The 17,089-nt window shown below is 50.3% G+C and overlaps 1 protein-coding gene and 1 long non-coding RNA gene across 2 annotated transcripts; one reads left to right on the plus strand and one right to left on the minus strand.

Annotated features, from left to right (window-relative positions):
• Window positions 1–9,291: 9,291 nt before the first annotated feature.
• Window positions 9,292–9,960, minus strand: LOC112269746. The gene is made up of 2 exons (XR_002961688.1): window positions 9,779–9,960; window positions 9,292–9,696 (listed from the first exon to the last, which is right to left on the minus strand). It is a non-coding gene; the product is annotated as an uncharacterized LOC112269746 (long non-coding RNA).
• Window positions 9,961–13,197: 3,237 nt separating this feature from the next.
• LOC100839070 (expansin-A7) lies at window positions 13,198–16,625 on the plus strand. Its single transcript, XM_003563524.4, has 3 exons — window positions 13,198–13,492; window positions 13,600–13,924; window positions 15,689–16,625. Exons 1-3 carry the CDS (start codon window positions 13,327–13,329, stop codon window positions 15,996–15,998), a joined length of 801 nt encoding a protein of 266 aa, XP_003563572.1. The 5' UTR covers window positions 13,198–13,326; the 3' UTR covers window positions 15,999–16,625.
• The last annotated feature ends 464 nt before the right edge of the window (window positions 16,626–17,089 follow it).

A 17,089-nucleotide genomic window follows, 5' to 3' on the forward strand; every position in this document is an offset into this window, starting at 1 on the left:
AAGTTACAAATTAATTCGGTGGGGGGAAATAAGTTTAATTTTAGAACAGGACACGTGGCAATCTGTGATTGGCCGGTACCGGTTTGGGGTCAAAACATAACGCAACCGCCGGATATAACCTAAAAGAAATGAATGGCTCAAATCAAAAGATACCCCTTCGGGTAAGTGATCTAATCTACACCATAGATTGAGATCGGACGGGTGAGAGGCTTCGACCTTACCTCCGGCGGCCTAGGGTTTCGGCGAGGTTGGCGGCGGCTCGGGAGAACGGCAGCCAGGGCTTCCGGCAGGTTCTCGGGCTCGGGGAAGATGGGCATGGCTCCTTCTCGTCACGAGGAAGAAGATGGCAGCGGCGGCTTCGCTGGGGTGGACGGTGTTGACGCCTAGGACGAAGGGAAGACGGCGGCGGCGGCGAAGCTTCGGGTCATCGATGTTCACGGGCTGCAGTGCACCAAACTAGGAAACGGAGTGCGGCAGATGTTGCGCGAGGGCGAGAGGAAGCAGAAGAGCTAAGTGCCGACGGAGCTTACCCCTTCGGTCACCGGCGGCGACCAAAACTCGTGGTGGCGTCCGAAGATACTCCGGCGACGAATTTCGGCAGCGTGGGCGCGAGGTGGAGCGAAATTGGAAGAGGGGAAATGTTGAGGGGGCGTCGGGCTTTATAGGGACACGCATGGAAAGGAGAGGGAGGCACGGAGATGGCGCGCGGGATCGGCGGCCGAGACGCGGGCGCGGTGATTTCGGGCACTTGCCCATTGGAGAAGAAGACCCTGACAGCCGGTGCCCGCCTGTCAGCGGCGCGGGAGCGCGGCGCGCGTGGCTGCTGGGCAGCGGTCTGGCTGGGCCGATCGGTGCGCAGGTAGGTCGGGCCGGTTCGGCCCATTTGGCTGGGCCGGTCCGTTTCCTTCTCACTTTTTTTTCTTTTTCCTTTTTCTTTTTCTGTTTTCTTTTATAACTTTTGATTTGAAACTCGAAATCAATCCAAATAAACTCCAAAAAAATTGTAAAATCAAATCCTCAAATGATTTAGCCACTGGGACTTGATTTGCTCCAAACTAAAATATTTAAAAATAATTTTGCTTGTATACTTGCCTTTAGGGCTTTATAACAAATAAAGTAAAATTGTTTTTCAATTCCAATTTAAATACCAAAAAGATTACGGGGTAGCTCATTTATGCAATAAACCCCTTTTATGATCAAACCCTATTGGGTTGGAAATCCAGTTTGCAAAAGGGAGGTGGAAAACCAGATTTCAAATAGGAAAGGCTTTGAAAAGGGATAAAAAAAATTCAAAACAAAGTTTTGAAAATGGCCAAAAATGCATAGGTGGCCTGATGCTTATGAATGCAAATGCATGATGAAGGGTTTGTAAAATTTGGGATGTTACACTGGCAGCTAATCATACTTTACTTATGCTTATCCCTAAAGTCACAGGTGCCTCTTCTCTTTCGCAATTCCGTCCTATTAACTTATGTAATGTTATTTTGAAGATTGTTTTAAAGGTACAAGCAAATAGACTGAAAGAAATTTTGTCGGAGATTATCTCGGAACAACAATCGGCTTTTGTACCCGGGAGGCTGATCAAAAAGGAGGGCCAGATCTTCCCAGGTGTGTGCTCTAATGCTGGATATGATGAAGGCATACGATCGCGTTGAGTGGACCTATCTCCGTGCTATTATGTCACAACTTGGCTTCAGCGAGCGTTGGATGTTTTCTATCATGAAAGTGGTGTCGGTTACTTTTTCAGTCCTTTTTAATGGAAAACGCACTGAAGATTTTCATCCAAGCAGGGGGGGATCCGCCAGGGTGATCCCATCTCGCCGTATTTGTTTTTGCTTGCAGCTAAAGGTCTGTCTTGCCTGTTGAGGAGCAGGGGGAATTCTGAATTTTTGCAGGGCATCATTGTTGCGCCTATAGCACCCCCGGTCAATCATCTCTTATTTGCAGATGACAGTTTGCTTTTTGCAAAAGCTTGTGTGGAGGGAGCGGCTGCTCTTTCGGAAGTTGTTCATGTGTATTGTGAGGCTTCTGGTCAAAGGGTGAATCGGCAGAAGAGCTCGATCTTTTTCAGCAAAGGATGCCCTAATGATGTGCACCAAGCAATGAAAGAAATATACAAGTTCCAAATGAATCTCTTAGTGCCAAATACTTAGGTATGCCCACTGATGTTGGGGGATCGAAGAATGGGGCTTTCAAATATTTGAAAGATAGGGTCTGGGGCAAGGTGAAGGGTTGGATCGAAGAAACACTATCTGCCGGTGGGAAAGAAGTTCTAATTAAACCAGTCGCGCAAGCTGTGCCGACTTACTCAATGTCCTGCTATAAGTTGCCACGAGGTTTATGCCAGAAGACAAACTCTATGATTAGAGGGTTTTGGTGGGGAAGCAAAAATGGAAAAAGGAAGACCCATTGGGTGTCCAGGGATACTATTTCTATGTCGAAGTACATGGGGGGGTATGGAGTTATTCAATCTCTCCTTGCTAGCTCGTCAGGCGTGGAGACTGTTGATCTGTCCTAGTACTCTAAGTGGTCGTGTTTTACGTGATTTTTACTTCCCTACGAGCTCCTTGATGAAAGCTGAGCTGGGACGGTGCCTGTCGCAAATCTGGCGTTCCATCTTGGAAGGACGAGATGCGCTAAAATTGGGGCTGATTCGCCGGATCGGAGATGGAAGATCAACATCTGTTTGGGAGGACAATTGGATACCATCCGATGAGCGTAGGCTACCTTATGGTCAGATCTCCGATGATCCTTCGGTCAGGGTTGTTGAGTTGATTGATCAGACCGCCGGCTGCTGGAACATGGACATGCTTAGGGCTCATTTTCTCCCTCTGGATGCTGACGTGATTTGCACTATACCGATTAGCACGGCTAACCATGGTGATTTTTGCGCATGGCACTTTGAGAAAACTGGAGTTTTTAGCGTCCGATCTTGTTATAAGCTACTGATTACGACCAAGAAAGTTCGAGAGGATTGGATTGAAAAGAGACCGGCGTCGAGCTCCAACTCAATGAGCAAGGCCTGGACCAAACTGTGGAACGTTAAAGTTCCGTCAAAGGTGAGAGTTTTCGCCTGGCGTCTTGCGCAACAGTCGCTGTCCACTAGAGATATTCACAGACATATGTCAGACTCAGCGAGGTGTAAAATTTGTTGTTCAACCTCGGATTCTTGGTGTCACTCTTTGATCGAATGTACTATGGCACGTTGTGTTTGGGCCTTAGTAGATGAGCAGCTAGCAAAGCATGTCGGTGCTTCTATTTGCCCTGATGCCAAGGAGTGGCTTTTCCATCTAATGGAGACTATGTCCATTGTTGAATTTGTGGAGATCCTGTTGACACTTTGGGCAATCTGGTCAGCACGGAGGAAGGTTATCCATGAAGGTATTTTTCAGAGTCCAGTGACAGTCCATGGCTTAGTTGCTAGACTTATGTCTGAGCTCCAGGTGGCGCAGGTTGCATCGCAGGTGCATCCGCGCCCTGTTGCTAGAGCTGCGCCTCGATGGATTTCGCCACCGGCAGGGTATATGAAGCTCAGCGTTGGTGGTGGCATGTCAAAGAACCAAAACAAAGGAGCCTTGGCAGTTGTTTGCCGCGATGAGTATGGGGTGTATCAGGGCTCTTCCGCCCGTGTCTTTGACTCCTTGGTTGATCCTCCTACTTTGGAAGCCATGGCCTGCTGCGAGGCACTTGCGTTGGCCAAAGACCTACAATTGCAGAAGCTCTATATTGCATCCGATGCTGCCAATGTCATTAAGGACTTCTGGAAGGGACTCGTTTTTCTTATAGTGCTATTCTTCGTGAAGTTGCTGTTCGAAGCCGGGAATTTTAGGATGTGATCTTTGTTCATGAGGGCCGTGCTTCTAATATGGATGATCATATTTTAGTTAAGAGTTCTTTATCTCTCTCACACGGCAGACATATTTGGCTAGTTAAGCCTTGGAATGATGCTATTGTACCTATGTCTATTAATTAATAAAGCCGTGTGTTTCGCTAAAAAAGAAAAGAGGATAGCACCTGCCAACCTGCACCCAGACACCGCAGATTCTATCGGCCCAAGATCAACCAAGAAGAAGAAGAAGAAGAAGAAGAAGAAATAAAGCAAAGCCAATCGAGTTTTTTAATTTTGCTCAAAAAAAGTTGTTTTTTATTGGAAAAATCAAGACATGATTAAGTGATTTTGTGTCGGCAGAAAAGATCATGGGATGTATTTGCAGTACTAAAACAAGTTGATGGATTTTGTGCCTGTTTCAAAAGTTTTGTTACCTTTTGGTAGGAGAGCGTGTCTCAGACTCAAAGCAAGTTTACGGGAGAGAAAAGTCTATTTTAAACCCTAAACTTGTAGAACTTGTCTGAATCAAACCGTAACCTTCGAATCCCGGGTTTTCAACCCCTGACCTATCTAATCCCGGCCAATTTAAACCTTAGCCCGAAATTCCCTGTTTGGTTCGGACGAGTTAATCATCTCGGCCATCTTTCTCCTTCTTCGCCCCTCTCTGTCCCGAGATAAGCGTTGCCACTCCCGCCGCTGCTGCTCGCCGCGCCCCTGCCCGCCACTGCTCGCCGTGCCGTGCCCCACCACGCCCTACTGCTCTCCTAGTACATGCACGCAATGGAACGCTCTGTCGGCGACGGCACTGTGGGTGCGCACTATGCGCAGCAGCTGGTGCTTGGCGCCCCTCCTAGCCGCCTGCTGGTTCTACAGCAGCCTGGGCTCGGCGACGAGACCTACCTCCTAGAGGCCGTGCTCAACATCCCACCCAACCCGTCCATGGCCAACGCCAGGAAGGAAAGAGGCCAATTTTTTTCCAAGTATAACCGTATAAGAATAAGTAGTCAGGACCCACATACAATGCTCACTTATCAGATCCTAAGACACATCATTATCCCGACCGAGTCAAACAGGAAATTTTGGGCTAAGGTTTAAAGTGACCGGGATTAGATAGATCAAGGACTGAAAATCCGGGATTAAAAGGTTAGGGTTTGATTTAGACAAAGTTCTACGAGTTCGGGGTTGAAAATAGACTTTTGTCTTTACGTAACCCGGGTGTGCTTGGGCGTGGGATGATAAATTGAAATCGGTTCGTAATCCGTGCTGCATCTGTAGTGTCACAAGCTTTCGAAATTACGACAAGCTGCATCCGTAGAGTCACAAGTTTCGAAAGCCCCAACATATCCGCTGTTAGTTGTTACTAGGAACTTTAGGATTATCTGCCTGCACACACAAAGGACACATGCCGATGTGCACAACACACCAACCCTACCGCACCCATAGTCGCCTCGTACAGCACCACACCACACCACGCCTTGTTTCCACGATTCGCCCCTGCAAGGCTTCAACCCCCCACGTCCCCTGTTTCCTTTCCTTTCCTTTCCTTTGATTCAGACGTGCCTGCACGGCACAAGCAGAAGGGCGGCGGCGTGCATGGCTCATCGAGCTGCGTGCCGTGCGACGCTGATCGTTACTAGTACCTCAGCTGAGCTTAAGCCCATCGGGTCAATGCAAAAATCCTCGTCTCAGGTCACGGTGTCGGAGCGAGTGATCTGAATATCCGGTGTGCTCTCGATCATTGCTCACGTCGCTGGTCAATTCCTACTCCCGCCCCGTACGTACGTGAGCCCGGGACCCCTCCCTCCACCGCCGAAAGCCTGCGAGCCCGAGACCCAACAACAACAACAACAGCAACTAACAAGGAGGTGGCGCCGAAATGGCCTCCTATTCACTTTTCTAGGCGGTGGATTATCAGTACAAAAGGTGCTCCTCATACGTATGCCAACTCGCAACAACAGACCAGGTTGACTATAGGAGAGGAAACTGTAGACGTACTGGTGAGTGCTGACTTCACTCAGTGGTTGAACTGGCCAAACATGCTCCAGGGCTCAGCACACAAAGGGAGAAATTTTGGACAGGGAAAGTAGTACACGCAGTCACGCACTTCAGATTTTTACATCCTCCTGGTCAACTCTCCGAGACGCATGATGAGGGAGTAACAAAACAACTCTGTGATGCGATGCCCCTGACGGCAACCATGAGCAAGTGCCTGAAATCTGAACCGATTGACCTCAGGTATGGACGTACGTCTAAGCATGTGCTTCGCAGCTAATCATCATCAGTGACAAGAAGCCAAAAACAACAGCACTCCCTGACTTCCATCCCCCAGCTAACTACTGGATGTCTGGATCGCACTTTAAAAGCCCCCAGGCCAGGGAGGTGCAGTCAAACCCTTGTCGACCGCGATCGATCTGCCCAGGCGGTGGCAGCAACAGGAACCGTCACCTGGCCTAATTAACGCGCCATCTTACGATGCACACAAAAAAAGGACGCACAGGAATACAGGATAGGGGCGGTGGTGCGCCATGCATCGCAACCAGATCGATCGCCCCCGGGCAGGCAGCCACATGCCCACCTGGTGGTGCTGGCGCGCAAGATTTGCAACACCGTGACAAAGTAAGCAGCTTATATATATATGCTCGATCCGAAATCAGGGGATCGATCGGCCGGCGGCCAGAGCCCACACATGACTGACACTGTGTTGCTTTAACTGGCGACGTCGGTCGATCAAGGCCGGCATGTAGTATAACAACCCCTGTTGTCATTCATATATATAGTGTTGGAATTTTGGGTTAGACCAAGGTCCAATCTGAAATTAATTCTTGAAAAATCTCAAAAGACCATTCATGTAGTGGGATGAGGAAGTGGGAATAATCACATCTTGCTAGTTTAGGAGAAGTTGGACCAATGTATAAGGTATGTTGGTTCTCACCTCTTGAGCACTTGAGCAAGTGAGCAAGAGAAATCCCCACGCGCGCTCCTCCTCCTCCTCGGCACGGCACGCGCCGTGGATCAAGTTCGAGCCGTGCCGGGTCATGCTTATCTTTTTGGCAGTCGGAATCCGTTGCGGTCGCGTAACAAATCCCGATGATTGCGGAGTCGGTTTTGGTTTCCTAAACCGAACCGAAGTCCACCTGCGTGCCTATATAATAAGAATAAGACGACCGCGGCCTCCACGATCCAATCTCGTTGTTCGCCGCCAACTGCTACTCCATCCCGTCGACTGCGTGCACAGATCGCCGGGAGAGCAGGCCTCCGGAACCCCGACCTTCGAGATCCTGCCCGGGAGACGGTCGATAAGGTTTTTGGGGAGCGTTCTCACGCGACTGCTCGCTTCTTCACGTCTCTGTTTCGTCGGCATCTTCATCACCAATGGCCGACGACCTCAGAGATCCCGCGGCTCAGGCTACCGCTCTAACTCAGCAGCAACAGGCTGCCCAACTCCAAGCCCAGGCAACTGCTGCTGCACAGGCGCTGGCCGCTGCTCAGGAGGCAGTCAAGGCTGCTGCTGCTGCCGGCGTGAACATCGACGCCGCCGGACTCATCACCGACCTCAACAAACAAACACAAGAAAAGAGTACAGCACCGTACGTAATCTGATATTTCTTGTTGATTTTGATTAGTAGTTCTATTATTCATGCCGTGAAATTAGATGAGTTTTATTGTTATGCGTTGCTATTTAATTTGTCTAGTTTGCATGATATAATATGCTACATGTTTTATACATTGTTTTTCTGAATTAAATATTCATCGAAATTACCTGATTACTCAGAATATAAGCGGAGGAACAAGTTAGTAATTGCGATTAATTGACTCCCACTTCTCAACGAAGCGAATCATGAATTCTCTCGGTCGACAAGATCAGATTTTCCTCGATCCAGGTTCAACCACGCTGTGGATCCAAAAGCGGAACGGTTTAGACGAGGAACAAGGAGGGATGGCGTTTTCAGTGTGTGAAACGTATGAAAATGGGGGATTATGTCAGGGAGCAGCACTTTTGCATGTGCCAACAATGTGCTGCTGCTAGTACTAACTCGTAGTCGATGCAAGCGCGATCGTGTCAGTTTCCAGCTAGTAGCGCAATGTGGATCATATCAGCTCTTGTCATATGCATACAACGCCACAAAAGTCGCGCAAAGACGCGTCGACGACTCTTGCTTCAAACTTTCAATTCATAGTTGCCGCGACCGATGGCTCGGGAATATTTCCCACCGGGTTCCTTCGCTTGCATCGCCGATCGGGAAAAAGCGAACAGAGCCAAGAAGAGACGGAACAGAGAGCTTTGGATATCTCTGGCTAGAAGCACGTTCTTGGGTTTGTCCGGCCCCTCTGTTTGACACGACAGGAGAATTCTGGTTTCGTTTCCTGCTTGTCCTGGTATCTCTATCGACTGTTTTCATCTGTGTGTGAATCGATCTCGGAGCTTCTTTACGGGGCACTGTGCTGTATATGGCCGTGTGACGACGCCGAGCAATGCATGCATGGTCGGGCCGCAATTCTTTACTAGCTCGATCTAGAGTAGTGAAGCGAATGTCCACATGTTTGCTCGGATTCCGAGAGGCTAAAACCCCCATCTTGGTCTGTCCAACGAATTGAACAGCCGAAAAGACCAGAGAGCTAGCCACAGGGTTTGTTTACACTTATCGCCTTCTACTCTACAGTGCTGTCTGCAGTCTGCCAGCCAGAAGCCCAGAACACGTACTCCAAAACCACGTACTGATCGATAATGGTAGTGTGCCACGACAGGTCTAGAGCCGTCAAGGTCAAACCTATCGATCCCAAGAAAGAAAAGGTAAACTCCAAAAGCAGGCAGTTCTAAATGCGCGCGATATATAGCTAGCTAGGGACGTCGATCGAGTGTGAGTGTGCGGCCGGCCTCGATCCGGCCCTCCGATCGATCGATCCCTTCCGTTTCGCTGGTGGACAAGATGAGGAATGCTAGAAATTAATCGGTCACGTGGCTAGTGCTGGCTAGTCCGATCGCGTAGCTGCAATTGGACTCCACATCGTATAGGTACTCGCGGCTTCGAGGATAATACGGCCTAACAGTGCTGCAGTACTGCACTAGTACTCCTTTAGGCAGTGAGTAACAACCACGCATGCTGACAATACTACACTCGTAGAGTGCGTAGAGCGAGTGAGCGACGTAAGGCTAGTTAGTCGTCGCAGTGCACGGTAACATAAAATAGTAACATGTATATGTTATTAGTCTATGTTACTATGCAATAGTGGGAGTAACATAATTTGTGGTAACATATAAACTTAATTAATTGTTTTATAGACTCATTATATCTTGAAAAATGTGTTGTGATGGTAACATATATATAGTTATCACATCTCTCTTTTTCTTCATTAATTATCATGCCATGTTACCATAATGCCTAATTTGCATCTATGTTACTACTTAAGTTACTTGGACCACTCTAATCCGTAACAGAGCTGACCAACGGCAGGGCCAATGATTTTTTTAGAAAAGTAGGGGAGACCCCAGCCCCATTTTATTAAATGAGACCAAAGTGGCTGTCACCAAGATGCCAAGTTACAGTGCAGAGTCACACAGGCCAGCAGAAAATGGTCAAAACAAGTTTAAGTGCTCATTACAGGCAGGATTTCTCAAATTCAGAGAGAGATAGGCTCCGAAAACCAGTTGGTCTTCTCCAGTTGGTAGCGCAGCTCATCGACAGACCAGGTCCCGGAGCGTGGTTTCAGTTCCAGGCGATTCGCAGCAAATCGGAACGTCTGTGCTCCATAGCTCTGGTGAAGTTCTCCAGCATCTCCAACGCCACCTTCTTGCAAAGCAGCTTCCAGCGATGGCACAGCGCAGTCGCCGAGTCCCAAATCACCTGAATGTTTCGCCAGCTTTTTCCCTGAAAAGCGGGGCCAATGATTGAGATGTGTAAAGTAAAACGAATCCGCGAGCAGAGTACTAGCTTAGGCGGCCAGGAGTACGCTGGCAGAGTAGTTTTGTAGCAGCAGCCCGGAGTTGACTTGTGTCCGTGCCGCCGGCCGGCAGGTAAAAACATGTGGGATTACGGGATCGGAGAAACTAGTGTAGATAGCAGAGAGTACCGTCTTTCCCCTGGCGTCGAGGACGATGGAGCTGAGATCGACCGAAAACGTAGAGTCCAAGGGAGGCCGGGGCCCATGCAGTATAAAGTATGGCATGCACCCATGCAGCGTGTTCCGTGTAACTTAATTCGCCAGTCCTTGGTTCCTAATTAATTGAAGGAAAAGGAGACGTATCCCGTTCGTTGGATCCATCCAACGGGGATCACGTACGTACACGTCGTGCGATTGGCGGATCCGGCATGCCGTCGATGCCGATCCCATTTATACACGCGTGCGAGGCAGGCAGGCATGCAAGCGTCACGCTCACGCACGCGCAGCAGTAAATTGGCAAATCGGCCGATCGAGATTAATTCAAGTGCGTGCGCCCGCGATCAATTCCGTACCGGCTCCGAGGCGATCGATCGTCCGTCCATCACGCGGGCCGTGGAATTGTGCGTGCGTGCTGTGCGTACGGTTAGAGAGCCGCGCGCGAAAGGTATCCTAGGGCAGTGTAATACCGTAACACGAGTGCGTGCGTGCGTGCCAGCACATGCACACGATAACTCAAATACTACCTCCGTTTCATAATTTTTTCTTGAAATATTACATGTATCTATACGCTTTTTAGGAATAGATACATTCAGTTTTTTGGTAAATTTGAGACAAGAATTATGAAACGGAGAGTGTGTAATTATTACACTAACCATTTTGATCAGATACGCACATGATGTGAAACCTGGAAATTTTGATTCATGCATGAAGAACAAAGATGATATGTAGTAGCACAATCTGTTGGAATATTGTACTCTAGTATGGTTAATTAATGGGTGTGGTTATGTATATCTTAGGCATCCAATTTTTAAGATAAAAATTATCTTAATCGACATATGAAAACCGTTGGATTAATATTCGAGTGACATATCTAAACCTTCTTCTCCCCTGTGTCATCGTTAGAGTAAGATCCAGCGGCCAAATCCGTCGACTTATCTCTAACTAAAAATTAAATGAATTCTCCGCAGAACAATGGTTAATTAATTAGAGCAATAATCTACACAGCTGGTAGTTTATATAAAGAAAAAACAGATAAGTCATTTTTTAGGGAAGCGAACCAGTTCTGCTTGTGCATTACAGTCGTCGAGGTTTTCGGTGCCGACAAATTGGAGCGTACGTACGAGCATGTGCGCGAGTATGTACCTCCATACTAGCTGTAGGCAAGCAAGTGAATTCCGAGATTGTTAGCTCTACGCACCCATCTTTTTTGTACTACTCCAGCGTGCGTCTATGCACTGGCCCCGGCCAGTGAACTACACCTGCTAATACCCAGCTCCTACTGCTGAGCATTGAAACGTCTATACGTACGGACAAATTAGTTCATACGCCAACCCAACCCGGCCTCCTCCTATGTGGTTAACTGGCCACCAGCTGGTGGTGTCCAGCTCTACTAATACGTGCAAATCACGCGCGGCACGCCCATACGTGCCATGCAAGCGCCGATGCGCGCTCACATTTGTCGACTTACGTACGGATCAAGCTAAGCAAAGCACACGGCCGATCGATCAGGATCGCCTGCCTGCCTGCATGCATGTGTTGGGCCGCAGGGCCGGTGTGTGCCGTCGAGCAAACGGCAGCGCTCGCTCGCTTGTCCCAATCATCGTCTATTTCTACGGTTTTCATTCATGATCTTCCTGTTGCCTGGCCTAATTTAACTTGGGCCCATATGTACGAATATTATTCTGTCTCCGAATTAAGCATATGCAACACACACCTCGCAAGGAGTGAAAATTGATACGTACATCCTCGACGGTCTGCTAGTTACGGTGCTTTGGTGTACGAGAAAGTCGGGGGACGAAAATGAGTCTCGGAGGCCGGCACACTCTGCGGATTTGCAGTTCCTCGGCAGTGTACGACAACTGGAATTTACGTTTGCCGGTGCAAGAACGGAAAATAGTTACCGACCATTGATTTCTGAACAGGGCAGCAGCAGGCAGACAGCATGATGGCAGTGGCAGGAGGAGGCTTAAGGTTTCCTCGAAGAACTGCTGGTACCACTGCGTAGTAAGTAGTACTGGAGACCATAGCTCACTCCAAAGCGTGCGCCACAGCTTGTGATCCTAACCAGAAATCAACGTAGACAACGTTTGTCGAGCCAGCCAGCGCGCGGTTTACGGCCGAGGGCAGAGCACGTACGGGCATGCAAACTGCTCCCACGAGGCCATGGCAGGGAGAAGAAGGTTCGCGACCCGGAGCAAGAGGCCGCTGTGAAGATTTTTGCCGTCTTGCTTTGCCCTCGATCGATCGGCTGTGTTCCCTGGACGATTTCCGGTGCCTTTCTATTCGAATCGAAACACGGCACCCGCCAACGGAAAAACTCCAAAAACAAAGCCGCTCCTACGTAGTTACCAGTAATCAGCACGTAGTAGTGCTACCTGGCAGGCAAAAAGCGAAAGCATCGGCTCGGGTCAAAAAAAAGAAGAAGAGAGAAGCGACGCGACGCATCGAGTTCCGGCTCTCGCGCCGTTGAGCCAGTGCAGCAGCGCGGGGGGCCGGCGCCTGTGGGCACAAGTGGCGCCGCTTGCGATGGAAGCAAAGGGACGGGGGAAGCAGCGGGCAAGCCAACATGTACTACATTGCCTACAGCCGTGCCGGCGCCGCGCTTCGTTTTTTGGTCGGAGTCCCGCGCGCGCCTGCACCCGGCCCACAACACACTCCCATCCCATCCCTTCCGTTTCCGACCCAACGCATGCGTGGCGTGCACCCGTATCCGGCAGTTAAATCGCAGATCGATCATTTACCGACTGCAGGAGGATCTCCAGTGTTAACTCCTCCATCAATAATAAGGGCCATTTTTGCTCGAACAAAGCCGTGGCAGGCGCTGCATAGCAAGCACTGTCCCAGAGTCCAAACAGTGCCAAAAAATTCCTTTTACCGTAAACACAAACAGTGCCAGATAGTGTGTGTATTAAGAGAGCAAGGAAAGGAGAAAAAAGAAGGTCCCAACTCCCAACTGCCCACGGTGATTTCCGTCCTTCAGAGGGAGCCGCGCGCATGGGACAGCAGCACGGCAGTATTACCCGGCCGAGCTGCCTCCATCAATGGCTAAAACTAGCAATGCCCCATTCCTTAACGCGAACGCCTCCTAGTATCATCTTATCCCGTTTCCCTCCTCCCCCGTCATTACTCGCCCCCATCAATGGCTAAAAACACTCTCTCGCTAATAACCTTCTCCTTCTTTTCACCCGGCCCAGCTACGCGCCATAGCGGCCATTATTTGGTCTGCCTCGTGCCGTGCCGTGCCGTGCGTCCATAAATACCCCCCCGCCCGCCTTCACCTTCCAGCCAATTCCACCACACCACCCTTGACTCCTCCACTGTTCTCTTGTCTTGCCCCTCTCTGCTGACGAAAGCGGAGAGACGAGCCGAGACGAACAACGGCCGCCGCCGCCGCAACAATGCCGTCTCCCCCGCTGCCGTTCTTCGCCGTCCTCCTCGCTTCGGTCCTTCTTCTGCTGCTTCCCCACGCCGCCGACGCCCGCATCCCCGGCGTGTACACCGGCGGCGACTGGCAGTCCGCCCACGCCACCTTCTACGGCGGCAGCGACGCCTCCGGCACCATGGGTAAACTCACCAACTAAATCCCCAAAACCCCATTCCAATTCCAAGAAAACGAGATTCATGGCAGAGACTCCGGCTTCGACTAATCTTGGCACTTTGGGATGATGCAGGAGGGGCGTGCGGGTACGGGAACCTGTACAGCCAGGGCTACGGGGTGAACAACGCGGCGCTGAGCACGGCGCTCTTCAACGGCGGGCAGCGCTGCGGGGCCTGCTTCGAGATCAAGTGCGTGAACCAGCCCGACTGGAAGTGGTGCCACCCGGGCTCGCCGTCCATCCTCGTCACGGCCACCAACTTCTGCCCGCCCAACTACGCGCTGCCTTCCGACGATGGCGGCTGGTGCAACCCGCCCCGGCCCCACTTCGACCTCGCCATGCCCATGTTCCTCCACATCGCCGAGTACCGCGCCGGCATCGTCCCCGTCACTTACCGCCGGTACGTTTATTTCACGTCTCGTATACTTTGATTTGATTTACTCACCAAATTGCCTAGAACACGAGATTCGCTCCTGAGCGCGAACAATTGCGGCCACGTTTCTTTTTTTGGTTTTTTCTCTTGGGGATTGTTGTTTATTTAGTGAACGACATTCGTCTTGATTGTGGTATCAGTGACAAAAAAACACTTCTTTTCCGACCAATGGAGAGACGAGATGCCGCAACCGGACCGGACCGGACCGCAGCAGGTTCTGATCTGAGCTGCGCTCCACTTTACCCAGCACGATTCCCTTTTCTTTTTTTTCGCGTCTTTTAAGACGGGACTGCTGCTGTTGCTCCTGCTGCTCTTGTACTGCACCGTCCGTCCGTCCGTCCATCCCAGAGTAAAACGAGAAGAAAAAGACATCTCGACGCGTTCCATCTACAGATTATCTACTGTATTTGCGATTTTATTCACTGACAGTCTGACCCTCTAGGCCTCTAGGCATAGCCATTTTCTTTCCTGAAGAAAAAGATTGTACTACCACGGCAGATATGTGTTGCACGTAGGGCCGGTCTGGCACGGGCGATAAATTAAGTTTATCCCGTAACAATAAATCTCGCCGCTCTTTATTTCTTCTTCCTGCCTTGCCTTTTCCGATCTGCTACGGCCGGAGGGAGATATGATCCGTGCCGGCAGAGGGATGGGAATGTGCACCGCTCTCCGGTTGGCTGCGGGGGCTTTAATTAGCGAGAACGTGACATAGCGATAGGTCCGTGCGTGGCGAAAAAAACGAAAGCCGAGAGTAAAAGCAGTTTTGGTACCAAGCCAGAAATGGGGCGAACCTTCGTTCCAGACCCCTCCGGCTCTCCCCAGTCGCAGACATGTGCTTCTCTCGTGATAAGGACAGCAGCGTTTGATGATACACTGATGCTGCTTACATTTATTTAGTGCACTGGTTTGTTTCTAGCAGGTCTCATCCTTCTGCTCACACTGTTTTTTGACACTCTTTTTAGGACTGGTAGATCTTGAAGGGCTTCATCAGACGTTGCTTGTGCATGAACCCGCGCTTGTGATGGAAATCCATTCTGTCTTTTTTTTAGAAAATCAGAAAATCCATTCTGGTTTTCCTTTTAAGAAAAAGTGGAGTGAATTTACGCTCTGATTGGAAGCCGAGCTGTGCGGGGTAATTGGACCCTTTTGCAGAGAAAAAAAGTCGGGCTTGTCTGTAGACCATCACAGAGGTCCACTAGCGTAGCATGTTTTGCGCAGGACACACCGCAAAATGCCCGGAGAAACGTCCAAATCATGCATGCCGTGGTAGGAGTAGTTGTTGGCTTTGTGGTACGTAGAACCCAGTGTTGGCAGGCAGACTGCAGAGCACAGTGCCGCGCCCACACACACACACATGTTTGAGTTTGACCTTCCGTTGTTGTTTACTCTGGATCACGGGTTCGCCCCGTCTCCCTTCGCTGACATCGATCCATCGACGGATCACCCATGCCCCATGCCCTGCCTGAGCAGTACTAGTAAATGACCCATCTGCCCCTCTCAACGCGTGAACTCTCGCTCCCTTCTCCTTGGCGGAGTGGTCCACATCTCTGCAGCACACTGCACCGTCGTCCCTTCTCCCTCGCAAATTTACCATCATACCCCGACAACTAATGTAAAGCCGTCTGCTGACACGTGCTGTCATGGTTCTAAGTTCTTATTTCTTTTCTTAGCCTTGGTTCTTTCTTTCTAGTACTCTATTTCTGAATTGTGTTGTTGCAAAACGCTGTGCAGGGTGGCGTGCAGGAAGAAGGGAGGGGTGCGGTTCACGATGCACGGGTTCAGGTACTTCAACCTGGTGCTGATCACGAACGTGGCGGGGGCCGGGGACCTGGTGCGCGCCAGCGTCAAGGGTTCAAGCACCGGGTGGATGCCCATGTCACGCAACTGGGGCCAGAACTGGCAATCCAACTCCGTCCTCGTCGGCCAGTCGCTCTCCTTCCGCGTCACCTCCAGCGACCGCCGCACCTCCACCTCCTGGAACGTCGCCCCCGGAGGATGGTACTTCGGCCAGACCTTCGAGGGCAAGAACTTCAGGGTCTGATCATCATCTGAAAATCCACCCTCTCTTCTTTCTCGCCGCCGTCAATCGTCGGTGCCGGTGATGGAGCTGAAGGAGTTTCATGTTATGGTGGATCTTACATATATATAGCGAGTAATTACTACAGCGATGGATGACAGTGGTTGATTATTAGGGATGGTCCGGGTTGGTTTGGTGAGTTTTTTTTTATTTGTCTGTCCTTGGTAGCCTGTGAATGCATGAGAGGTGCAAGCAGGGGTCAAACTGGTTGGTGGTGTCCCAAGTCTGGTGTTTGTTAGGGTGGGGTGGGGTGTGATTGCTCCTGCCGTGTCACCGAGGTCACACAGCTGGTAGTAGCAGTAACAACCATCAAGTCTGTGTGTCGAGTTTTATCAGTGGCTGAAGTGGCTGCAGAGCTGCGGCTGAAAATGGGAGCGGCGAGTGTAGCCCGCAGCTGCTTTGTCTGTCCGTCTTTAATCGTGTGTCCCTCCCCGTCCCGTGTCATCTTATCTTGCATGGCACGAGCCAGTGTTTTATTTTTATCATATTGGACCTGGTTGGTTTATCTATCTACAAATGTATGGTGATTGGGGTTGTAACTTGTAAGAAGATCAATAGTACCAGTATCATTACCTTATGCTTATTCTGTTATTCATTCATCACCATCTCTGTCTTGGATGTTTGCGGCTGAAAGCAAACTTGCAGCGCTTGTGTCTATCATAGTATCATTCCTGTCGGCTCCTGTCCCTGAATGCGATGGTGGTGTGGCGAGGTAGCTGAGGATTACGTGAACGGGAAACAAAAAGGCGAAAGGCCTAAAGCAGGCTGGTTCCGGAAATGATTGATTTTGCTTTGTCCGGTTGCCCGAGTTGGGGACGCGAGAATGGCGCCAAGACGGCGACCGACCATGCCGTTTTTCCCGCAGGCATCATCATCGACCGTCGTCATGGCTTATTTGCTCGGACCTTGACAGTGGGTGGGTTACCCGTCCACATCGCCGGGAAAGGAAGAAGCAAGTTTGCAGATCGGTCGGGTACTCGGCTCTTCGGGTCAAAACAAAGGACAGATTGCGAGTGCTCTCGCAAGACTTCCTCAGCTGAAAGTCACCGCCCATG

The sequence above is a fragment of the Brachypodium distachyon genome, chromosome 1, assembly GCF_000005505.3.
Source record: "Brachypodium distachyon strain Bd21 chromosome 1, Brachypodium_distachyon_v3.0, whole genome shotgun sequence".
Lineage (NCBI taxonomy): Eukaryota > Viridiplantae > Streptophyta > Magnoliopsida > Poales > Poaceae > Brachypodium > Brachypodium distachyon.